The sequence below is a fragment of the Struthio camelus genome, chromosome 1, assembly GCF_040807025.1.
Source record: "Struthio camelus isolate bStrCam1 chromosome 1, bStrCam1.hap1, whole genome shotgun sequence".
NCBI classification, from domain to species: Eukaryota; Metazoa; Chordata; class Aves; order Struthioniformes; family Struthionidae; genus Struthio; species Struthio camelus.
This window is the reverse complement of record NC_090942.1, coordinates 214,651,437-214,677,241: the sequence shown is the minus strand read 5'-3', so window position 1 is coordinate 214,677,241 and position 25,805 is coordinate 214,651,437. Positions and strand designations below refer to the sequence as shown.

General features: G+C 40.1%; 1 protein-coding gene across 13 annotated transcripts in view; it reads right to left on the bottom strand.

The window, feature by feature from the left end:
* The window catches only part of NOX4 (NADPH oxidase 4), a 108,291-nt gene extending 91,198 nt beyond the window's left edge, over positions 1-17,093 (bottom strand). For 3 of the 13 annotated variants that reach the window (XR_011138755.1, XR_011138756.1, XR_011138757.1), the window contains exons 1-6: positions 15,622-16,116; positions 15,317-15,412; positions 4,571-4,677; positions 3,758-3,842; positions 2,991-3,088; positions 1,018-1,045 (exon numbers count right to left, since the gene is read on the bottom strand). Coding sequence is in view for 10 of the 13 variants with exons in the window: in XM_068930531.1 (XP_068786632.1) it covers positions 1,018-1,045; positions 2,991-3,088; positions 3,758-3,842; positions 4,571-4,677; positions 15,317-15,412; positions 15,622-15,979 (772 nt within the window). In the remaining 3 variants the exon portion in view is untranslated. Of the gene's footprint in view, positions 1-1,017; positions 1,046-2,990; positions 3,089-3,757; positions 3,843-4,570; positions 4,682-15,316; positions 15,476-15,621; positions 16,425-17,056 lie in introns of those variants that run through there. The other 10 variants (XM_068930534.1, XM_009689093.2, XM_009689097.2 and 7 more) reach the window with 10 other exon arrangements.
* Positions 17,094-25,805: the final 8,712 nt, after the last annotated feature.

Below are 25,805 nucleotides of genomic sequence, written 5' to 3'. Positions count from 1 at the left end.
AGATCTTGAGGTGTCCCCAGAAGATGCGACAATATGTGATGGGGCCTCTACACCGATTCTCCACCCCAAGTCCTTCTTCTTCATCCAAGGTACTAGATACAATCTTGCCCTCCCCCTCTTTTACTCCTTCATCTGTGAGTTACGCTCTTACAGCAGTCCACTACTGATTTGCTAACTACAGCAGATATCCAAACTATTTCTAGTTAGGATTTAACTTACACCTTATTTTCTATCATTTCACTTTCATACTTCCTCTACGCTTACCTAATCTGAAGCTTGCTCCATATTTTCAGAGAGTAGTTTCCCACAGACTGCTAATCCTAGTTAACCTATTGAGATTGACACATCTGGAATCCCATTCAGCAACCGAAATCCACTGCTATTTAGCTTGATTCCTTGGATCTTGGCCTAAACGCAACCAAGCCAATATTTCAACATTTGACCTAATTAAGGGTGAAAGAGAGATGATATCAGAAAGGACCTTTATCTGTTTGAGAGGAACTATAGTTCAGACTTGTGCCTACCTCTTCACACCTAAATGTTGTTCCTCTCTGAATTCCTGCACCAAAAATGTCTTTGCTCATTTAATTTTTACGAGTACTGAAGTTTGACTCCTGTGTAACAGTTTAGATTGCTCTGAAGTCAAATCAACCCTTAAATAAACCAGCTGAAGCAAGTAGAGTGCTTTTTTGTTATGTTTCTTTTTCTAGAAATTGGATCATTTAGGAGTTTGTTTTTCACATTATGCAGAATCTGTTTGAAACTAACGATTTTCCACTGACTCATCTGTGGAACAACAACTTTGAAGACGTTCCTCATCCAGCTACAGAGGCTTATGTAACTCCTCCCTCCTGACTATTGGATAAGCAAACCTAGATTATATTAATACAAATAGTACATCTCAACCTAGCTGAGTTATAACAAATAGAACACACAAAAACAGGATCAAAATGTTTTGTCTAGTGAGTGACGATGAGAAGCAGCAAACTTTCTTATTCAGTTTTGCAACAGACTTACCAGTAGCAAAAAGAAGTTTCCTTGGGTCCTGAAAAACAGGCAAAAATGTTTTTAACTCCATATGAATAATGTAATAATAATAAGTAGCTCATAAATCTCTTGCGCTTGATAGCATAAGCAGTCGCTAAATCTGCAGGAATGAATGTGGTACTTGGTAATAGATTACACTGACTGCTATTCAACATAAACTAAACCTTTAGCCTTTGCATTCTCCCAGTGAAGACAATTCTAATCTGCTGTGAAAAATTGGGATTCAGATAATTTTATAGATATTTATTTTTGAAAGCCTAACTTAATGCAGTTGCCTTATACTTCGGGAGGACAAAGGATAGCAGAATAAATAGAGGTTTTGAAGTTAAATACAAGACAAGCAGTGATCATTTTCCTGCCATTCACATCACCAAAAGATTTGCAGTGTACTCCAGTGAAGCAGGAGTGAACACAAAGGAGCTGACACTACAAGGCCAGATGTTCCTGCTCTTTACTGCATATATAAAGGTAGAGGTAGAGAAGATCTTTGAAGAGGGGAAGAGGTGATACACCATCCCCACAGAAAACTGCCTTACTCCCCCTGAGTCCTAAGCCTCTTAAAGTCTTATCCTCATTGTGAAAAACAACTTTGTTTAATTTGAGGTAAAATGTAAGAAGGGGAGGTGGGCAGTTTTCATATAGGTCAGGCAAAACTAAGCTTCCCTCTCCCTGACCCTGTCCCCATCGAAACGGCACACTCACTTCCACGCATGTACAGAAGATGCCAGTAATATCCAGCCTAACCACAGTTACGAAATTACTTAGGTAGAATTCAAGGACAAGGGTTCAAGAGCTATTAAAGTACCTAAAATCCAGGATGTTATGATCCTAGAGGTACTAAAAATTTGTTGCTATCTCCATTTTGTATAGCAAAATTCCTAAGATAGCTTAGCACAAGCTGCCATGCATACTCTGGTATGCTCTTGCCTGAGGTAAACTCCCCACAAAGTTCCTGATAAGGCTAAGTGTATCTGACCACTCCTAACAGATAGATGAGTTTAATCCAGAACCTCAACACAATAGTTGGTGTTGGTACGTCTGCCTTCCCTATAATAGCTCATTGATTAGATCATTCACCCAGGGAGTGGGAGACTTTGGTTTTAGGTCCTGTGAGTCTTGGCTGAGTCAAGGTCTCCTTTTCCATGAAAAGATGCAGCTGGCATGGGGTCATTCTAGATCTTTCCCAATGAAGTTGGTAAAAAAGAAATGCACACTTGAGACTAGAATGAATAGAACCAAGAGAGAGCGTGATCGTAGCCCAGCAGAGAAAATGTCCTGGGCTCTGGCCTTGCTTCTAAAATCTTCTAATAACTCTCCAGTGCAAAATGTACTGGAGAAGGGACTAGAACTCTGGTATGTCCCCAAAAGATCTACTTCACAGACAGAACAGTCATCCAAAGTATTTCATAAGTAAAATCAGCCTCCAGACCAGCTCATGCAGATATCTAATTCTAACTCTTAACATACATGCTACAATTCCCCGTGTAGATCATCAGCAGTTTAAAAGTGCAAAATCAGTCTCAAATCTCATTATCCTCTAATCCTCAGCGTGTGCCACATAGCACTATATACTCAATACTGCAAATGCAGAATGCATTTTCCCAAAACAGTTGTAGAAGTAGCTCGACCAGGGCCAGCCAAGGAAGAGAGAGAAGCTGAGAAAAGAAGCACAAGGCAGAACAACTTGATAACAGCATTCTCCACCTCACAAACCAATAGGTGTGGATTATGCCGTCTTAAACAGAATGGCTACTAATATGCTTGTCCAGAGGAGGAAATAAAATCCACAATAACCCACATGATGCCGCATTTTCAGTGCACAGAACCAGCAGCACTGTATACTCAATACAATGGATCGATCATACAATGGAACTGGATAACTAATTAACTACATATATAAATTACATATTTTAAAGTAAAATATAAAAGAATGGATGGCTTACTTCACCACGATAGTTTGCTACATTTAGTGCCAGGAAGTCTTCACTGTAGTTCTCAGAGAAGTTAAGAGCATTCACCAGATGAGCAGCAACATGTACGACTAAAAATCAGAGTAAAGTTGAGGTTAGTAAGCAGGAGGTAGATGTTGTTCTGAACTACTAAAGAAAAGCAGCTGCCCAGCTACCCAGCTGTAACCATATTACCTGCATGGGATGCATCAGGGCCTAAGGATATATATGTATATTTTAAGTAAGTCAGACAGGTATTTGTGGTAGAAAGTGCTACATATTTTAAGATTTTTTTTACACTATAGAAATCATTTCTGTACTGCAATGTTCATCTGGGAGACAAAGATGTCTATCAAAGAATGTTACTACTACACTAAATGGGGTAGTTGCCACCACTACTCCCTCTTCTGCAAATAAGTCTCTTCCATCTGTTTCCACCCTGTTTCTTCACTTAAATTCTTCAGGTCATACCTAACAGCATCTTTTATCCTCATATACCTTTTAACCTTATATGATCTTATATACCTATCCGTTTAGAAACTGGAATTCTAAGGAAAGTCTCAGCACTGAAATATAACTCCACAGGTTTAAAGGAAAAACAAAACAAAAAACATACACATCTGTGAATACATTCACAATTTAATGCAGGAAAGTACAGAGCAAGACTACCCCCAAATGTACTGTAAAAGAAAAAGCATAAGATACTGGTTTGTTTAATGGGTTTCCAAAATGAGCTGCTGCTCATCGCAGTCAGATCTTACCTGAAAAGATGCATATTGTGACACCACATGTCACATGAAAAGTTTTACTTTTATCTAGCAGCCTTCTGGTTTTCCTGCTGGCAACCTAATAAGAGAAGAATTCAAGCAATCTCTCTTCTAAAATAAAGCAAAGAAAAAAAATACTAAGAGTAACTGAGGTGATTTAATAGCAACATCAGATTTTACTAGGTTAAATGTCTTTGCAAGCACAATACTAAAATTTAAACACAATAGGATCAAGATAATGAGGCAAATTCAAGGTCTTGATGAAAAAATTGCCATTGATTCAATATTATCCGGTTGTGAAGAGCCCATAAAGTGATGTCTGTTCTTGCCTTAAAACTTATGAATTCCATCACTAACTCTTAAAAGGGTCATTAACTCTTAAGCGAGCAAGAACACAGGGACAGAGACCTATTTATGTATGCATACATATGTGTATTTTACAGATTTCATATTTTATATGTGCTGTCACACGATGAGCAGAACTGGCATGTTCAATGTGCAGCCATCTAGAAAACACAGATGTTCCCCAAAAGCATTACTTCTATCTTTGCCAAAGTAACTGGTGAATCACAAGCAACTAAAATTATGTAAAGAATATCAATGTGGAAACCAAATCCTTTTAGCTTTTCCAGAACCCTTCTTCCTCCCAGGATAACTAAGATATCAGGTTGGATGATACCTGCGCTATGCAGGCACATATTGCGTAATAAACATACATAGGGACATAACATTTTTCTATTATTTTTTAAACTATAAAGAACACAGGACCATTTTCTTTTTAACTGCTGTTCTGAAGTTGGTGCTTACCTTCTGAGATCCTCGGAGGAAGGCCAAGAGAACACGGCACATTGGTAAAAGGACCAAGCAGCAGTTGAGATTGAGGACAGATGCTGAGGCTCTGCTAATACACAATCCTAGCTGAACAAATAGAGCAAGAGTTAGATTATACAGAGAAGAGACGCTGCAATTTTTCAAATGCCAGTATTAAACCTCCTTTTTTTGCTTTGAATCTGAACAACTCACATGTTCTCTGGACACATCGAATCAGTGGAGCTTCATGTTGCTTCACATGTACTAGAAAAACAACTGTACACATGGCATGCTATCTTTTTATCTGGAGAGAAACATTTCTCCCCTTTCCATCAATTATTAGAGCAACTTTTCAAAATGAATTTTGTTTGTGTGACAGGATTGCTTTTCAGGAGCCTGAAAGAGTAACTAAAACCAGTCCCTAGAGGAGTTGAGATGTATCATTATCATCCCTGGAAATAAATGAAGCAGAAAGGTTTTTCTCCTCAATTTCTCACCTCCATCCCTGCAAAGGTGAGGGAACAGCTCCTCCTGGAGGTCCTCACTAAGCATCTGGAGGACAAGAAGGTGATCAGGAGTAGTCAGCATGCATTCACCAAAGGGAAATCATGCTTGACCAATCTGATAGCTTTCTCTGATGGGATGACTGGCTGGGTAGATGAGGGCAGAGCAGTGGATGTTGTCTCCCTGGACTTCAGCAAGGCTTTGGACACTGTCTCCCATCACATCCTCGTAGGTAAGCTCAAGAAGTGTGGGTTGAATGAGTGGAGAGTGAGATGGATTGAGAACTGGCTGGATGGCCGAGCTCAGAGGGTTGTGGTGAATGGTGCAGAGTCAAGTTGGAGGCCTGTAGCTAGCGGTGTCCCCCAGGGGTCAGTGCTGGGTCCAGTCTTGTTCAATGTATTCATCAATGACCTGGAGGAAGGCACAGAGTGCACCCTCTGCAAGTTTGCTGATGATCCTAAACTGGGGGGAGTGGCTGACCCACCAGAAGACTGTGCTGCCCTTCAGAGGGACCTGGCCAGGCTGGAGAGGAACCTCCTGAAGTTCCACAAAGGCAAGTGCAAGGTCCTGCACCTAGGGAGGAAGAACCCCAGGCACCAGGACAGGCTGGGGGTTGACCTGCTGGAAAGCAGCTCTGCAGAGAAGGACCTAGGTGTCCTGGTGGACAAGCTGACCATGAGCCAGCAGTGTGCCCTTGTGGCCAAGAAGGCCAATGGTCTCCTGGGGTGCATTAGGCAGAGTGTTGCCAGCAGGTGGAGGGAGGTGATCCTCGCCCTCTCCTCAGCCCTGGGGAGGCCTCCCCTGGAGTCCTGTGTCCAGTTCTGTGCTCCCCAGTGCAAGAGAGACATGGCACCACTGGAGAGAGTCCAGCAGAGGGCTACCAAGATGATGAGGGGACTGGAGCACCTCTCTGAAGAAAGGCTGCAAGAGCTGGGCCTGTTCAGTCTGGAGAAGAGAAGACTGAGAGGGGATCTCATCAACGTGTACAAGTATCTGAAGGGGGAGTGTCAAGAGGATGAGGCCAGCCTCTTCTCCGTGGTGCCCAGCAACAGGACAAGAGGCAATGGGCACAAACTGAACCACAGGAAGTTCCATCTGAACCTGAGGAAAACCTTCTTCCCTGTGAGGGTGACAGAGCATTGGAACAGGTTGCCCAGAGAGGTAGTGGAGTCTCCTCCCCCGGAGATATTCAAAACCTGCCTGGATGCAATCCTGGGCAATGTGCTCTAGAGGACCCTGCTTGAGCAGGGGGGTTAGACTTGATGATCTCCAGAGGTCCTGTCCAACCTCAACCATTCTGTGATTCTGTATGATCCCTGCAGAACATCCAGTGAACAGTTCCCACAGAAGGTGCACCAAACAGGACTTTTACAGCAGAGGAACTAGCAACCTACTGAGGGCTAGAATGAGCCATGCCATCTAGTCCATTCCCAGCCCACAGCTCTCCTCCACTATTTCTTGCAGTGAGGACGTTAGAAATTAGTCATTTTTTTCTTATATAGAATCTCCCTTGCTTCTATTTTATCTGTTACTTCACACCCTGTTAGCATGTACGATGAGAAAAGTTTATTCCCTATTCTGCAGTAACAACTCTTCAGATATTTGACAGCTACTAATCATCTCTTTCCTCTTCAGTTTTCTCTCCTAGAGACTAAACAAACTCAATTCTTGCCATTCTTCCTTCACAAGTCATGTGCTTTGGAGTTTAGATCATTCTCTCTTGTTTTCTCTCGACTCCCCCTATTGGTACAGATTTTTCTGTAAGTGCAATGACTACAACTGAGTACCAACTACAATGACTACAACCTCAGCAACTGAATTGAGATTTTATAGTACTGAATACTGAAAGTCCCTTTCTGCTTCAAAGTGTCATTAAAAAAAGTGAACAACCACAATAAATATTTCTCTATCGTCGCTCACATTACCTTAAAGTAACTTTAGAACATCATAAATACTTTTGGACTATCAGATAAAATAGCAATATCATTGAAATGATTAGACTTAATGATAAGTAAAATGTCTCTATAATGTGCAGCCTAGATATACAAGACTGTCTCTATTTTCATTAATTATTCTTCCTCTAAAGGGAAGCTAAAAATAAGCTATACACCTCATAAAAGCAATAACTTCAAAAACATGGTCATTAAAAGCATATAAACATTTTTATTAGAGCTTGCTGATGGGTTACGGAATTCCAGTGATTAAATGAGCATGGCACAAAAAACACAAGAGTTATTTAGAACTAAAGTTTATGCAAAAGCCAGAAGTTAGCTGAACTACTCTTGTAGCTGTTGACTAACATCCAAAAGCTAAAATATGTCACCATACAGTTAATAAGCAAAGGAATTCAAAAAAGTGTAGCAATTTCTATTATATGACCCACATGATATGAGTTTCTCAATAATTTTTGTTGTCTTTGAGTTTAAACATACACTAGGCAGGGTAGCAGTTATCCAAGATATTTTTATTGAATATAACTATTCTTCTTGTAAAATTTCAACAAAACACTCTAGTTTAGATTAATTTGGAATAGAGTTACTTCTACACTATACATTATTAAATGCATGAAATAATTTGTTGTAAGAAATAGGTAAGATGCCAAATATTTTAACTGGTACAAAAAACTGAATCAACTATAAGGAGCAGATAAATCTTAAGAACAGCCTTCCCAGTTCTTCAAAGCCTTCCTCAAATCCAAGGAAGGAAGAATACAAGAGGAAAGGTGAATTCTCTTTCTCAAACTAGCTTTATTAACAATGAGTCACATTTTTTTTAATCTAGCCTAGCTTGACAATCACTAATTTTACATTACTTGTCACACAATCTCCTTTTTGAAGAAATAACTGTTGTTTGAAGTTACTGAGTTGCATTTCATTTCATTGGTGCTATAAAACATATAGTCTTTGTGTACTGAACAACTCACAACATGTATCTCGTTAGAAGAAAGGTAATTCACGGATGGCCAAGGGAGGGAGCAGTAAAGGGAGAAGGAGAAGTATTAGTAACCCACCACTGAAATACAAGTTTTTGTGCTGCAGTGAGGCCTTTAGTCTGAGAAGCCACCCTACTAACCTTGCTTTGTGTTTTTCTATGTTATTATTTAATAAATATTTATGTATATGCAATTCCTATGGAAGAATGCCCTTATCTTAATTCTAATTCAATGCTATAAGCATTAGTGCAAAAGGGGGAGGGGGGAAGAGCAGGAAATGACTTCCCAAAAAATGCAGGACACTTCTAGGAAAGTCTGATTCAAACATTTGGATAGAAAATGTCACAATTACTCACTAATGGTTAGTTTTAAGGTTTTACCCTAAAGAACTAAAATTGGATACTTTGCTGCAATAAGCTCATGAGCAATTTAAAAACAATGGTAAAGAAATGCATTTAGCAATGCTTAGAATCACAGTTCATACAGCCTCCAGAAGTATAATGGAGAACTAAGTTTATTCCTAAAGTATAGTCAAAGGCTTAAAATATCCCCATGAAACTAATTCTTTCCAAATGGCTTCCAAGCAGTCTTTTTCTTGACTTCCTTTGCATTGCCTGGGTGGCATAGTAACAAACTAACATAGTGGATTGCTGGATTTTTAAATAATAGTAGAATAAAAGATCTTTTTTTTTTTTTTTTTTTTTTTTGCTCCGAGGCAACTCCTTGGTTCTAGAAGGGAATATATATCCTCATTAACTAGCTAAGAAATGAGAGAAAAATAATCCTCCGCTCTTCTTGAAGAGTATCATTGTCTTAGGGAAAATAAAAAATGTTATTTCACGTTAGCAGCATGTGAAATTGCTTCAAGAGGAAAACCTACTCCTAAAACATCTGCTGGACACTCTCCATCATCTTCATTATCATCAAATCTAAGCATCTGACAGCCTCTTTCTGTGCTTTGCACACCCAGTACAACACACGCTGTTATTCCACTTTATGGAGGGGCAATGAGGCATAGAGAAGCTCAAGAATTGATCAAATTCACAGAGGCAGACTGTGGCAGGTATAGCAGTGAACTGGACCTGCTACAAGCTTAAAGTTGGTATCCTAAAAACCAGACAAGCTTTTCTCTCAGGCAAGCATAAAGCAATCACAGTATTTTCCTTCTCCACAGCACAAAAGGGCTCCAGAGATACAGTGGGAATGTAAGCTCTTCAGCTCTCGCTGTCTATGGTCCCACAGTACTCAGGATGGACTCCAGGCTACACTAATACAATGTACAAAGTAGGACAGAGAAGCAAGGAGTCATCATTTGTAGTAAAGAATGGAAGAAAATAGGAAATCCTTCTTTCAATACCTAAAAGTGATCCTTCCCTGATTCACAAGCCTTTATTGCCTACAAGCAACAATCCTAACTACGTCTTGATGCTGAAGAGACGTCACACTCGACTCTCGCTGTAGGCCTTTAACTTTCTTTATCTTCTGTAGTTCATAGCAACCTGAAAGGCTGTGGGAAGACTCATAAGCAACATATTCCTCTGCAGATACAGGTCAGATACTACCTCTCCAAATCAGTACTGGAGAGCTAAAAATATTTATTTTCATAGGTGGGACAAACTGTGCTACACAATGTGCCTCCTTTTGACCTGATTTCCTTTTCTTTATAGAGTATTCTTTGTTTTGAATAACAGAGTGCAAATAATCTAAGATGAAGGACAAGCCTGAATAGTACAGATAGTAATTGTTCCCATTAGGCCTACCAAATCTGGCCGGAGATCTAGGAAGAAAACCCAGCGAAACCGAAAGGAAGGAAAATGTGAGGGTAGCAGAAACCCACCAGGACACCTGAAAACTTCTATAAAATTTTGACTTAATTTTGTTCCTGAAGATGGGAGGTTGCAAGGCAGAGCTCTATAAAACCCATCTTCTCACACTGCAATCCTTTAAAAGTTACTTTAAAGCTAAGTATAGCTCTAATATATTTAAAATACACTTTTCAAAATTATATATCACATTTGACAAAATAAAACAACTGCAGCTCTCTACACTAAGAATTAAACAGGAGCCCAATTCTCTGCACTGATTTGACTTATATCTTACGCTAGCATACATTAATCAGAGTCTGGATCTGATATAAAAAGCAAAAAACATCAGGAGCAGACGACGGCAACAACATTTTTAGTTCCTTTTATGAGGTAATGTGTTATCCTCCCTGTACTACTGAGAGTCAATATTATCCCAGTACACTTGGAACTCACCAATTAGGCAGTCTTTATAGGTTTTCTCTCTCTTTCTGCCCTCACATTTAGGTCATGCTCTCATTATATATGCAGTCTCTATGTGTTACAGGTACTCCTCATTCCGCTTATATCAGCCATGTTATCTGAAGAAAGCAACTATCCTAATCTGGAGTTCATTTCATCCAAATTCTCTAATGCTTTCCAAATCGTGTTTTCATTTATAATCTTTTATAATCTTGACTTCAGGAAGTAAAATTTTAAAAAAAATATTTTTGTCAGTGTTGCTGAGCTACATATTTCTTTTTTGTGGCAGGCAGAGTGATATACATACAAGCTGGAAGGGATGTCACTGTTCTAGAGTCACTCTCCTTCCAACCATCTGGATAGGCTCCTGGGCAATGTGCTTTAGGACCCTGCCTGAGCAGCGCGCGGTTGGACTAGGTGATCTCCAGAGGTCCCTTCCAACTTCAACTGTTCTGTGAGTATAGATACCCTTCACAGCATCACTGCCACTTGAGGGAACAAAAAAAAAAAAAAAAAAAAAAAAAAAAGCAAACATAAGAACTACATGGTGCAAAACCCAAGTTCTTCATTGGCTCAGAACAACCGTAGCAATGATGGACTGTCCAGGAAGGACAAATAGATGAAGAAAAAAATGTTTTAGCAAACATAGCAAAAATCTATGAGGCAAAGAGAAGGCAAGAAGAGATCTGCTTTCAAATTCAAGGGGGCTATCAGGATAAAGTCTTGTAGACTAAAACCCTCAGTCTTCACAAGGACATTCTATATATACACATTTACGTAGCTTCCATAGCAACATAACAATCAATTAGTAAATATTTTTGCTACATGTAACACTTTAAAGAGCAAATCTCAAGTACTCTGGTTAAAAGGCAATTAAATAACTAAAAACACTATATTACAGAAAATAAAGGCTCAATGTACACAACTCCCTTCAATGCTTCGATGCGTGTCGAAAATAGACTGCAGTGTGGTTCCCCAAGGATCAGTGAAAGTAGAACTTGGCCTCAATTTGTAAAACCTTATCATCATGATAAACTAGCAAAGAGACAAGTGCAACTTACTGGAACATCTGGAATACATTCCAAGCAGTAAATAAAGAAGATATCAATGTAACGAACAGTAATGCACAGTAAGGAGGCAGCAACTGTACAGCTAAAATTGTCAGGAAGCAGTTTTCTTTTCAATCCCATTTTCAGTTATGCAGTCCTTTCCCAAGGGGACCCTTCTGAGGATCAATTTTCTTCACTTTGGTCTGAAACCCAGAAGCTTATCTCTTCCACTAATATCCATTTGACTACATTAAAGTTATTTGGGCACAGACTAGAGAGAAAACTTTTTATGCCATGACAAAATGAGTCCAATGCTTTTTCTGTTCTTGGGGAACTCAAGCAACAGATAACAGGTATTCAGTTTAATGCTGTTATAAGCAAGGTTTGAGACCTATAATAAGGCCAATACTGAACATGGGACTGAATTTGTTGGTCAGATGCAAGCAATCTTGTTGGAAAAAGTAGCCAAGCTAATGTGAAGGGAGAAAAATTGCAGTCTGCAAGGAAATTAATCATCTCTGACCCAGCAGATATAAAACCTCCAACAAAGAAGACTTCATATTCATGTAAGTAATCTATTAATCTTCCTTTCTGTAATTCAAGCCTGCTACATCGTTTCTCTATCTACCACCAACACGGACAAGAAAATATTCCTTTCCTCTTCCCATAATCTTTTATATGTAATCAGTGCCTGTTGTTTTTCTCCAAAGCTTTCTCTTCTTTAGGATAAACAATGCCAAAAGTTTACACTTTCTTATTGAATAACGAAAATGAAATTCTTTATCTGAATCATGTTCCTGAACCAGAGGCAGTGAAAGTACTTATTTGGTAAGACTATGATTTGTATCCAAAGATGACTTCAAGGTTTCTCAAGAAAAAAGAATTGGGAAGGGTTTTACATCCCCGAGGTTCTAGTTTAACTTACCTAGCAAGAATTACATAAGCATAGAATCATTCTGGCTGGAAGTGAACTCGGAAAGTGCAACCTCCCACTCCAGCCAGGTTCAACATCGAACTCAGACTAGGTTGCTCAGAGTTTTGCACAATTGGTTCTTGAAAACCTCCACGGATGGAGATTTCACATCAAAAAGAATTCCTGGTCTCCTCGGTAGGACTCAGATTTTCTCAGTAGATTTCAAACTGAACAAAATGGTGATAGTTCAGACAAAAGAAGATTATCCACTAAATTTTGTAGCTTACAATATGCCTAATACCCTCCTCCTACAATTTAATGCCTTTGACTCCTGTTGTATTCCTCCACAGCTTTCTCTTCTTCAGGCTAAACAATGCCAAAAGTTTACACTTTCTTATTAAATCATGAAAAATTGAGATTTTCATCACATGTCCAGAACACAGCAGTGCAATTATCACCATTTTAAAGGTGCAGAATTAAGGATTAGAAAGACTGACTGATACATCTCACTGAGAGTTATGTATCTAAACACATTTTAAAATCCTGTTCTAAGCGCCTTGCTCAAGGTCATCGATTGCAGAATGGGCAAAGAATAAAACTGAGCTTCCTTCTCATGTAGAAGGATATTCTCCCTCAGTGACCACTGAAGGAAAGAATAATCTTACTTTCTTCTTTCTCACATCCGAAGGAAACGACATAAAAAGATTGCAAAGAGTTGAATATATTCAGGGTATTCAGTCCCAGATTATATTTCATATCATAATATGATTTCCTACAGTTATTCTTCTTGTTCTCCAACCTGTTACTTGATCAATAAAATTATCTGTGGTAAATCTTTCAGAGCTCCAGTTCTTAAGGAGATTTTACTTTATCACAGCACACAGAGAGAAAAAAGTTTTCAGCACACCTCACCGAAAACCAAGAGTTGCTGGGTTTTTTTAATCAAAAATTTACAAAAAAATGTCATTCCTTTTGCCCTTAATTGCTGACTGCCTGGAAAAAGGAGCAAACTTTTAGGGGAGTATCTGTAAAAAAAAAAAAAAAAGGTTCGTCCTCTTAAGACAAAAAAATAACCCAGTCATTGAATTATAAATGAAGAATTTGCACCTAAATGTCAAAAATTTTAAACATCATGAAATGGCACACAGAGATACTGCATGCCACTCATCCTTCAGAAAGGAGGTTGTTTACAGAGATGGGTCATGAAATGATCAGTGGCTACACAAAGCAATGTAGAGAAAGAAGAGGAGCACAAACCCTCATGGAATGTAATAGCAGCTGTAGTACGGCTGTGCTTGTTCTCTGTTTCCTGAAGAAACTAAAACCAGGCTCAGTTTTCCAGCCCTTGTAAAACATTTTGTACAATTTATATGCGCATGCAAATACATTCAGGAGAAGGGGGGAAGCTAACTTCAAAATCTAAAAATTATATTTAGACAAACTGCAAAAAAATAAATGGCAAGAATCTTTTACCGTTTTTAATGTTTGCAAAGTTTTTAAATTAGTTTTAGGACTTTGATTAAAAGAATATTTTAGACTTGACTCTTCACATTCCTCCTCTTTTTAAATAGTCTTTACATTCTTTCGGTATTTTTCCATAACTGGAGACACTGGTTTAGATGGATTCAAATGCATGGCCTCTTGGTTCTTATCTCCTGCTCAAGACAATGAGGCTGTTGCTTGAATCATCTCACAGGTTCTGAATCTGTAAGCCTGATTGTGTTCTATTATTTTGTAGGTTTCTTTCACTCTAAAGTATAAGAAAACCCCCCACTAGCTAGTACAAGCTGAGTGACTCTTCCGAATTGAGTGGAACTTTGCTGACTGATACCAGCTGACAACGTGGCCCAACGTGTTGATTCAAGAACATTTGCTTTATAAACAATCCACTTTCTCTACCGGGAGCAAAAACACTTTTCAAATGGATGCACTACGCTCCAAAGCCATTATAGATCATGGTAAAATTAAATATGTTTTCATACTTTTTCTATCCGAAGGTCATCATAAAGTATTCAAATATTTTCATTCCCTCATTTTGCACTACTGGCTAAGATTCATTTCTTGAACATATCCGAGACCCATAAGAAGAAAAAAAGAGATAAGTTCACAAAAACTTATGAAACTGGCTGGGTATGACAATGATATCAATCATATGAAAAAAATATATCCTGGATCTACCAAAGCTAAAACCCGGATCATCTGCAGAGGTTTAGGATGCATGCTATCTGTGTTTTAGCCCTGCGTCAATTTGTCATTGAAATCCATTCCAGATTATGACATATTGTTACAAAGCATCATGTTACTCATCCACTTTTTCCCAGATTCTAAAATTCTGAGCAACCCTAGAGCATTTTTCAGAAAATTTTTAACTCTTAATCTATCCCTTTACATAGATGTCATTTCAAACAGTTGCAACTAGATAGTTATTACCTATGGATAACCTCGAAGGGCAGATCCATATATCACCCCCAAAAACTACCTTCTGTGGGTTTTTTTGGTAGTGATGGTAGATGTTGCTGACATGGAATAGTCAAGTCTCCACTAAATTCAGATTCCAAGACTTTGCATTTAGAAAGCAAAACTGAAATTATATAGATTACAATCATTTACATATAACATAGGATTTATGAAGATGACAATAAAAGACTGAAAAGAGCTAAGGCTTAGCAAAAGAGTCCCTTCAGTAAATATGCATCATAACAACTAGATTAGAAAGAATTTGCCAAAAAGAACCCATCAGTTTGGCTAAAGTTTTGATGACAAAAAGTAGAGCTCCAGTTGTCCGCTGATTGTGTTTGTGTTCCTGTAAGCCTGCCTGCAGCTGGGAACACAACAAGGGAAGAAGGGAGGGGGGAAGGATAGCTGTCCCACATTTGACCGCTCTTTTTATTCTCAACATTGTCAACTTTCTACTTCTAAATAACTGTCAGCAGCATCCCAGAAATTTCCTCCTTGATCTTTCCCCACTTTGCAAAGTTTACAGGCAGTCTGTGTCATCCTTCATTACCAAACACATTCTATCCCTTCCCTTCAGCCAGCATCCCAGCTTCCCGGGCAAAAAGCAATGTCTGGGTCACTCACCCCTAACATCTGATGCAAATAATAATACTGCAGCCCACGATAATAGAGCAGGAAGGTTTTCCAGAAGAGCCATACATTGAGGGAGAGCCAGAAAAACTAAAATTAAAAAGATAAGAAACAAGAGATGGTAAGTGAAAGTTACATGTGCAAACTTTTCAATATGTCAATCATAAAATGCATACACATGTAGTTTTATAAAAAAATTGAAATGAAATGGGAAAACAAACTGAAAGCATTTAACAAAAATATTTCAAAATATTAAAAGTGAGAAATTTTGGTTTTCAGTGAACTTCCCAAAACTTTACCTTTATGATGTAGACTACTAGGAGCTGACAAAGCCTTCTGCATACAAAACATTCCTCTAAATCTTTGGTTACATGTTGCATTCAAAGACTCAGAGCAAAAACGAGCAACAAAGAGACAAAGAAAAAGGCAGGGAGAATATGACCCCCAGGAAGATTTGTCTCTCTCCCCCCCAGACTTCGGCAAAGAGGAGCTAACAAAGAGCAAACACACACATACATACGGTGTGTGCCGAGTTCCAGTATTGCACAAATGCCTGCATTGTCCCCTAGCTATGGTACACACGTGTACTTCTATGCAAGCAGCACACATGGTCCACATTACGTACGGACCACAACCCAAACACACGTGCACGTACATCCACAACGGCGTATTTCCCTAAAGCGCAGAGTAACCTAACACCAGGCACGGCTGGGACCTCTGTGCCCCCTGCACACGTACAGCGAGGGGACCATGCCACGGATGAGCGTGCAAATAGCCGCGACTGCAGCAATTCAGGCTCATCTGCGCCCTGCCGAGCTCTCCACGCTACACCCGGGCTAGCCCTGTCCATGAAGCAGCACTCAGCCGGCTCGGGGGCTACGAAGTTTCTCCGCTCCAGCTTCAAGAGCCTTCCCCGGGGAGGCGCCCGGCAGCAGGTCAGCCCTACAAAGAGGAACCCCGGGGGCAGCATCCTACCAGAAAGAGGTGTTTGCTCCCCTCATTGGCCAGCCAGCTCCTCCAGGACAGAGCCATGGTGCGGGAAGCCTGCCGCGGGGGGGGCTCTGCCTGCTTCCCCCACCCCACGAGCAGCGCTGGCAGGACTTTGGGGGGGGGGGCGACCGGAGAGCGAGCCCTCCTTTTCAGCTGGGCTGAGCCGGTCCTCCCCTCTCCCCACCCCTCACCCCCCTCCTTGTCTTCCGGCCGCCGGAGCCTGAGCTCCGGCCCCGGCCCTGCCGCCGGGTTCCCCGCTGCGGCCCCGCCGCGGAGCTCCGCCGCCGGGCGCCCCGGCCCCGGCCCGACCCCGCCGCGCCTCGCCGCGGAGCTCCGCCGCCGGGCGCCCCGGCCCCGGCCCGACCCCGCCGCGCCTCGCCGCGGAGCTCCGCCGCCGGGCGCCCCGGCCCCGGCCCGACCGCGCCGCGCCCCGCCGCGGAGCTCCGCCGCCGGGCGCCCCGGCCCCGGCCCCACCCCGCGGGGCCGGCGCGGTCCCTTTGTCGCCAGCGAGCGCCCGCGGGGAGCGGCCCTTTGTGTGCGGCGGGGAGCGGCGGGGGCGCCCCCGGGGCTCGCTCCGACGGCGCCGCAGAGGACCGGGGCGGGGGGAGCGGGGGCAGAGGGGCGACTCAGCAGCTGACGCCCTGAACGGGCTCGGGGTCGCCATCGTTTTAGTCCGCACAGGCTGTGCGGGGATCAGATTGATGTGGCCTGCCTGGACCGGCTCCCTGCTCCCCCACTCCCCACCTTGAAAAGCACATTTTCCCCTCGGGAGAAACTTGTTCGTGATATTCTCCCCTGCCCCACTCCCTCCCAGACTGAAATGTGATCCAAAAAGCGATAGGGAGTGGGGGAGTAGCAGTGAATGCAAGTGTACTACAATTCAGAAGAAAACAAAGAGGCTGTCCAAGAACCCACTCTTTAGGCTGTACATTAAATCCTTGAAAATTGGGAAAGGCTGGATTTTGCCATTGTCGTTTTGAGTCTGCTGCCTCAGGTGTCCCTGGGAATCACTAAGAGAGAGAGGCTCCTGTGCGTGGCACAAAGTAACCGAGTGTGCGGTCATACCAACCGTATAATCACAGTCACAGAAAACAGTGCCAAGGGCATCTCCACATCTAGAATTTCTTAAGTTCTGGCTGCTCTGGAGGGACTGTCTGATGCCTGTGTAGCCCTAAAAGTAAAGAGTAGCAATAGGGTATGGCTTCTGTGAAATTCAGCTGGGGGTATTTCGGCTGTGGCAGCAACCTGGTATCAGAAAGCGGCAGGATTTCTGCAGCTGCTTGAGGTGCCAAGTGAAGTTTTGGAACAACGGGGCAAAGGAGTGCAGCTATTCTGTACCATCAGTTGATACTAACAGGAGAACTAGTGAAAGGGAAAACGCATATCTTGAACTGTAAAGCTGCCCAGAATCATCGTTTGATGCAAAAGCAACCCCTAACAACAGAGGAAAAACTACTGTTTATTCATCTTGCTTGCTCTTTCCATTCACTTCCTTGTTTTTGTTGGAACGAAAAAAGAAGTGGAAGCTTTATACACAGAGCCAGCTGACGAAACTTCTCTAGACAATCACATCAAAGATAGAATGACAGAAAAAACTGCTATGATATGTCATCCCAAATAACACTTGGCCTTGGCCAAAGCTGAGGCCACAGCAAACACAAACAAAATCAAAATGATTTGCCCATGCCATATGCTATACCTCAAAATACCCTTAAAAAACTCTCAGAAAAATCAGCTTATGCAGAATTTGACTGCCCACTCACATGAAGCTCATGACTCATGCTTTAGCAACTGTACTTCACTGCCCACTTACCAAGCACTGTAATGCATGCAGAGCATATGACTCACGCTCCACAGTCAACATTGGATTCTACATCATTTCTAGGTACAGAGCAAGGAATGTATTTTTGTAGAAAACATCTCCCTTTCATTCTCCCTGGAAACAACCAAGAGTTTTGAATTAGCATCCCAAGGACAGGCTGGGAAAGTCAGTGCCAGACCTTAATACAACTTTGTTCTTCCTCCACAGAAAAGACTTGAGTTGGCAAGTAACTGAGTTTAACTGGTTGCAAACCAGTATAACTTCGGAGGCTTTTCTGGAAGTTTTCCGTCTCCTGTTATTGTTCTAAAACATCATAGTTATATGTTAGCATGTGTTTTAAATTTCTTGGTAAGGGCACTGGCTATAAACTGAGTAATCAGAAAAGGTGTAACACAACTTTCAAACATCATTGAGGTGGGGAGAAGAAAGAGAATAGAACATGGTCCTCCATCTTGGAACATGGTGGTTTTATTTTGTGTGTTTAACGGTATGCTGGTGGCTTACTTACACTCACTGCAATGCTTTGAAAACCAGCCTATCCCTTCTCTGCTTCCTGAACATCCATTCTCCAGTCATGACGGCTTGTGTGCTTTGTCCTACCGGCTGGATAGAACAGTCTCAATGCAGTAAGTCTCACTTAAAGACTTAAAGTCTCACATACATGAGTGTGTATGCATTTTCCCTGATAAGGTTGTTTCTACTGCATCAGCAAAGTGACCTTGACTGCACTCACCTTCCAAGTGTATTTCCCATCAACAGCTACTACACCCAGATCTACTCTCCCCTGGCTTATTCAGGCACTGTACAGCATTTTGCTGAACTGCTCCAGGTGATAATACAGAGATGACTTAAAGGACTTCTGGTGCCTGAATTTTGCTTAAGTACTTGAGACTGATCCAGAATCAAATCACCTAAACCTTTGGGCACCTAACAGTCTAAGAGTATTTTGATCATGCTGCAAGTTCCCACAGTGACTGCACATAGGATGAGTACAATACCATGTCCTTCCATGTCTGGGGATATGGCTGGGCTGTCTTCTACTCTGCTGCAATCTAGATTTATGTAGATGGGCCCTAAATTCTGCCTGCATCATGGAGGGGGCTGATCCAATATGCCTTCTCTGAGTAACCTGAGTATTTACCTTTAACACTAAGCTCATAAGAAAAGAAGGAAATGTTGGTACTGACTTCATTAAAGAGGACAGAAAAGGCCAGTTTCTGCATAATATCTCAGTGATTAGAGCACTTGCCCAATAACAGCAGAGCTGGACCTTTCTCAAAGAACTGAAGCCATTGCACTCACATCCCAGGAAAGTTTCCTAACCACTACAGTTCACGAGGTTCAAGAAAGGGAGCAAACTCCAACTGAGCCAATGTGCAGCCAGGAATGTAAAAGAGAAGGGTCACAACAAAACCAGAAGGAGAAGCTGCCAAATGGCTAGAACAGTCATCTAAGGAAGGGAGACAATCATCTAGAAAAAGGAGACCTGGGATGCGACTCCATTTTTGTTTTCCACTAGAAAAAAAAAAAAGCAAATTTCAAAATTAGAAAAATTATAAATCATAGGAAAAAAGTAAAATAGACATATTTTTCCATAAATGGACTTCTTGTATTTCTTTGAAACTTTTCAATTAAAGGTAACCTACATGCTTGTCTGCCTTTACTTTTTTTCCGGTAGCTCCAAAATGCAGTCACAGCATAAGGGTAAAGTAGTGATCGTTTATGTCACTATTAAGATCAGTGCCATGTAAATAATATCTTGTGCAATGGCATATGGCTTTTATGGCATTACATATCATATCATATCATTTCTTTCTTTTTTTGAAACTGGATCTTTACATTTACTGCATACCACAGGATAAACTCTCTTTTTGTATGCTCTCTGGCTGACTCCAAGGCCTCCCTAGGGCGAAATGCTTCTCCAGATTTGGGATGACAGCCAACTTTATTAATTTCTATGAAGCTGCAGTGGTTCATGGTCAGTGCCTAGAAGCTTTAGGCATGGGCCAGGCCCAATTTACCCGTCAGAAAATAAAATCAATGCCCAGAGACTTAAACTGGAAAGTCAGACAGCAGCATTGCGGATCTGATCCTTGATTCTCATAGGCAGCAGAACCAGCAACAAGGCCCTAATATACTGATGTCATTAACAGGATGTATTTTGCTTCAGCTGAAACTGTTTCCTAAACTAAGCCATTCAGCCAAGGCTCAGCTTCATGCTACAAGCGTTAAGTTCCATAATATAACAGGAGATCCTACAGTATTTTGTCCTCAAATAACCCCCACACATTCCTGATTTAAACAAGAAAGATAGCAGTGACAACTCCAACACACGGCAACATCGTTCATCATAAAAGAATGCAAGCACATAGTACATGAGGAAAATGTGTATAATAAATACAGCTGGAGTGGATTCCATGACAATCTGAGAGAAACGTCAGTTATATTCATTTTTCAAACTGTTTGTAAGAGCTGCCTTTGGCTTGAAGACTTGCTATACAATCAGCCCACATATTTAGAGATAACATGCAGCATCTTGTACCTTTTAAAAGGTCTTAGGTCCAATCTACCTCCTACTGAATTTATGAGTATTTCCTTGATATCACTAGGAGTGGGGACGAGGTCTGAAAACAATACAGTGGTTAAAAAACACATCAAGCATGGATTTTAGAGGTTAAAATGAATCATTATGTTCAATATATTATATTATATTATATTCTAGACTGGCATTCCATCCTTAACCAATAATTTCTGTAGTTGGCCAAGTAATTCCCTTTGAGCTTGAGCAGTTCTTTATAGAAAAATTGCTAGCCTTACTTTAAAACTTTTAAAGAGGGCAAATATACACAACCTACCAAGCTAAATGATTCCTTAATTAATTGCTCTTTCTTTTTTTTCCTTTGTGGATGAACCTTATTTTTAGACTAAATAGGACTAAAACCAGTATAGAATGGAACATAGACATAATCATATATTTTGCAGTTACATTGAAACCTTCAGAAATCCTTTTTCCGTTCAGTTTCATATAACCTTTTCAGTTTCATATAACCATTTTCAGTTAACCTTTTCCTCTTTTCTTCATTAATTGTATAGACTGAAAAGATGTATAGTTCTTAGTTCTTCACTCCAAGGCAAGGTTGCCAGAGTTGTAGGTCTTTTAGAAGTAATTTCATCTTCCTTTCTGAAGGGAAAACCCATGTTTTTATACAACAGTTCAGATTCAGTCTCACTAATGTTGTATGTAGAAGTACTAACATCTCGATATTTTACAAGACACTCTTCTGCTGATATGTCAAGTTCCTGCATTTGCCAATCTAGTTACAGAGTTGTGCTGGAAAATTATTAATGCTTTCAGAACCCAAATAGAAACTATTGAACAGAGATGGTCCAGAAAAAAGCTACTGAACAATCATAATAAAAGATAAACATTGAATAACAATCCCTCGTGATATTCCCTTAATAAAAAAGTGATATCGTTCAAGGAGAGGCCAGAACTTTAATAAAATTATTGATTAACTGAGTTTTGGAACAAGCCATGAAATAAGCAGAAACTGAGCAAGAAGTGCTTCATATCAACACTTACCAACTTCTCAGGTAGAATGGTAGACCTGCTTTGAATTGTATAGCAATGTTTTAAGACAGGAAATAAAACATTTTTTTATGTCTCTGGTAGTTTGCACCCAATGTGACATAGTGCTTGCTAACATTGTGCCAGGGCCTACTAATTCAGTTCCAAGACATAAAGGTCAGTGCCAAATAATCTGCAGTATCCAGTTGTCCCAGGGAGCTCATCGAGAACTCGTCAGTCCCAGTTAATGAAAAATTTTAAAAGATTACAGCACAAACTACAGCTCTTACAGTTTACAGAGCACAGTTCACAGGAACTCTTAAAGATTACAGTGCAAAATGCAACAACATACTTATGCAAGCAACATAAATATCAGCATGGAGTAAATTTTCATAATTGCCCAATTCTTGGAATAACTTTATCCTCTTAAGAGTATAAATAGTTTTTAAAGTGTCAAAACTGCAGATCTGAGAGATTGGCAAGTTCTTCTGCACTAACTCTTCTAAGCTGGTGTTTGTACTCTTACTACAAAGTTAGCAGGGCAGGAAAAAAACTGAAATGGCAAGGGCAAAGAAGGGTATGAAACTACCAAAGGAACCATGAGAACTAAAGTTGACTTTTATCCCTGATCAAAAAAAAAAAAAAAGAAAGAAAAAAATCAAGAAAACACTTTTAATATAGCAAGACAAAAACTGACCAAATTTTGGGAAACAGGAGAGGAATCAAAACAAGGAAGGAAACAAAGAGAAGTGTGAATATGTTCTAGTGTTGTGTGTCATTTCATCAGATGATCTTTGTAGATTGTGTAGCCTCATCTGAAGGAATTTCCAATTCTATATTGCTTAAACTCTGGAATTAGAACATCAGGTAATAGAAATGCTCGACGAAGCAAGGTTTCATTCCTAGTCTATTCACATTTTCACAATTCAACATCCTCTTACGAAAGTGCCTAGGACAGCTCTAATATTCTTATTTAATCTGGGGTTACATTTATCTCCATGTAACTTACCCAAATCACTGGTGTAGACTATTTCTGCAGGAATTTCAATGCTCTCTCCACATTTGAGAAAGAAAACTATGTGGGAACACAGAAAAGGGCTATTCAGATGTTTCTTCCCTAATTACTCTATTTTTTAAAAAACGACTCCGAAGGTTTGCCATCTGAAGTATATAGCACCTTTATGTGGCCTTCAAGGTGAGTATTGCTGCCTGTACAGGTAGGAAATCTGAAGCGTAATATGCTTTTGTCAGAGACACAAAAAACTCCAAATGGCCACATGTAACTGAAAGTTTAGAACATCACCAGAAAAAACATAAACAGTGGTTGCATCTTGTCAGCCCAGTTGTACTGACATAAGGCAGGAGAGCTGAGCATGCCATACTTACAGCTGCACTTGCTGGTGAGTTGAAGAGTAATGCAAATATGGTGAAAGAGTAAGATCAGCTTACCCTGGAGAAAAAAGGTGATACGGGATATCGTCGGACAAAGCAACTATAATTGGCAATAGAAAGGTAAATGCTAATAAGGGAGAACACTCTTTAAATACAGGGAAACACCAATACATGGAAATATATTTTATACCCAGATCAGGATTACATTTAGCCTGGAAACTAGAAGAGGTGCAGTGAAGCTCTGGAATAGCCTTCCAGTAAGAGTAAACAGAGGGGAGAAAGGGGGCAGGGGGGACATTTGTTAAAAACTGGAACTCTTTTTTAGGGAAAGGACTATATAATGTATCTTCCAGAGCGATTCAAAGACAGTTCAATGATCCAGCCTCAGAAAGTATCTTCCAGTCCAAACACATTCTCCAGAAATCATAGTCATGTTACAAGGGCCAGAGAACTGCCACCCAGTGCTAACAACATGCATTGTCACTGACTTCACCGCTTGTTCCATTCTTAGTTATCAGTTAATTGGATCAGAATTGTCAAGTTTCTTCTAAGGTGTTTTTTTCAATTTAATGTCGACACAACTTTTCTTTCTTTTAATTAAAATTGTCATGAGCTTTCTGGAGAAAGATCCTATTGTCACAATTATGGAGTCATATTCCTGAATTCAACTATTTTTGCAAAAGTAATATACTTAATTTTCTTACTTAGCAATTAACTGCACTGCAAATGTATGCACTGGTTCGCAAAAGAAAGTAACTCATTTTCCCTGCTTCATACAATATAAAGAGCATATCTTATAATGTTAGAGGATCCCCAACTTCCGCTAAACTTGATGAAGCCCAAGGACAGTTAGAATATTCCATGGATCATACTATATTTAGCTCTAAGACAAAATAAACAGTATCAAGCTAGATAGTTCAGAGAAAAGAGATTGTGAATATTATGGAGAAGATTATAGGGGATAGAGTGGAATTCTCTATTCTATTCAATTAGGCTCTCATCCAGCAAAGGTCTTAAATTGAACTTTAAAAAAACAAGCAGTGCCACTGAGGTCCCGTCTAACTTTGCTTACAGTTAAGTAAAGGATTTCTTTGCTCAGTCAGGGCTTTCAGCACACATGTAGGTGCTTTGTTGAATCAAAGTCCTGCACAGGAGTAAATGAGAGGGAACATTACTGAAGTTCATGGAATTATGCCAGCTCTCCCCCTTGGTATTCTAAGCAGGCAGAGCCAGATTTATTAAAGACAGCCATTATGACAAACTCTGACAGAAAATGCTGCTGGCTTGAGAACTTTCATTTTAAACTCATTAAAAGTTTAGTAACACATGTTAAGCGTTATTGAAAATCTATAGGTTTATGATTTACTTGCATAGATAGATACGCATATACCTGATGGCGTGACATTTTTTCAAACCACACCATTCTTTTGCAGCATATCTAGATAGAAAGCTAGTAGGACAAATCTTAGTTATCTGAAACTATTCTGGGCTTTCTTACTAGATACTCCTCTGTGAGAACCCAAAGGCCTCCTTGTTGTTATTACAATGACTTACGTTAAGTTACTTTTCTTCATTTCTGTAGAGCCACAACCATTACATAATCCCTTGCAAATTAATGAAAGACAGTTTCTGGTGAGGCTACTTAAACAAAATAAATTAGTAGCATCATGATACAGGGGTCGTGATGTCTATATGAGACCAATTCCATAGCTGAGAAATACTTCTGAATAGCAGTCACGTCTCTCAGCTACTGGGGATGTAATTGAACTAATTTCACAAACATTTAGCTCCCCCCCACAACATGTTTTATGACTTCAGTCTTCTCTTCTTCCTTATCCACACTGCACCTCTGAAAAATTTGCTGCAGTCAGCTTTACTTACGGTAGGTGCACCTTAGTTTGCCAAAGGCTTCCGTCTGAGAATAGTGCCACTACCACTATGGATTAAGACTTACTGAAACTACGGGCTGTAACTAGACTCATTTCTTTCAATTAAGAGAAGTATAAGAATGAAGGAAAAAGGCTGTTGAAGGAAGAATCGCTAGAAGAGAGGCACATTACTACCAAAAAGGCGAGTGTGCCAAAGCTGAATTTATTACATGGAAGACTTTGCTAGATACTGGTTTAAAAGAGCTAAGTTTATATCTGCATCTGAAAGTATTGCAAGCTAAGAACAAAATAAACACATGGAAGAAACAGAAAAGCTGGAACACCCTGAATAAGAGTATTAACAGTTGTAGCTGATTAATTGCTTGAAAAAAAATTGAGTAGGTATAAAGATATTCTATTTTGTTATTCGATCTCTTGCTAGGAAAATATAATTCCTTATGAACAAACTCTTTTTGCAAATACTTATTATATCAACAAGTATTTGCCTGATTTGCCTGATTTTTTCATTCCTGTTTTCTTCAAATGTTTTTTCTTTCTGCAAGTCTAGCTCCACTGTTTAAAAAAAAATAAAGGAATAGTGTAAATAATAATGTCCTAATATCTTCAAGTCAGGTACATTCAAAATTAATGGCTTAGAAATTCAAATTTTTATCTCACAGATTATGTATAAGATAAAACTAGCTTGAAAAATAATGCCCTTGTTCCCCCAAGTAAGAATTCTTTCATTACTCATCCTTTTTTTGTTTAAAGTATTGTGAACACTTTATACACTAGAACAGATGAATGACATCTATTTTCAGTTATGCTGGGCCTTTGGAATTA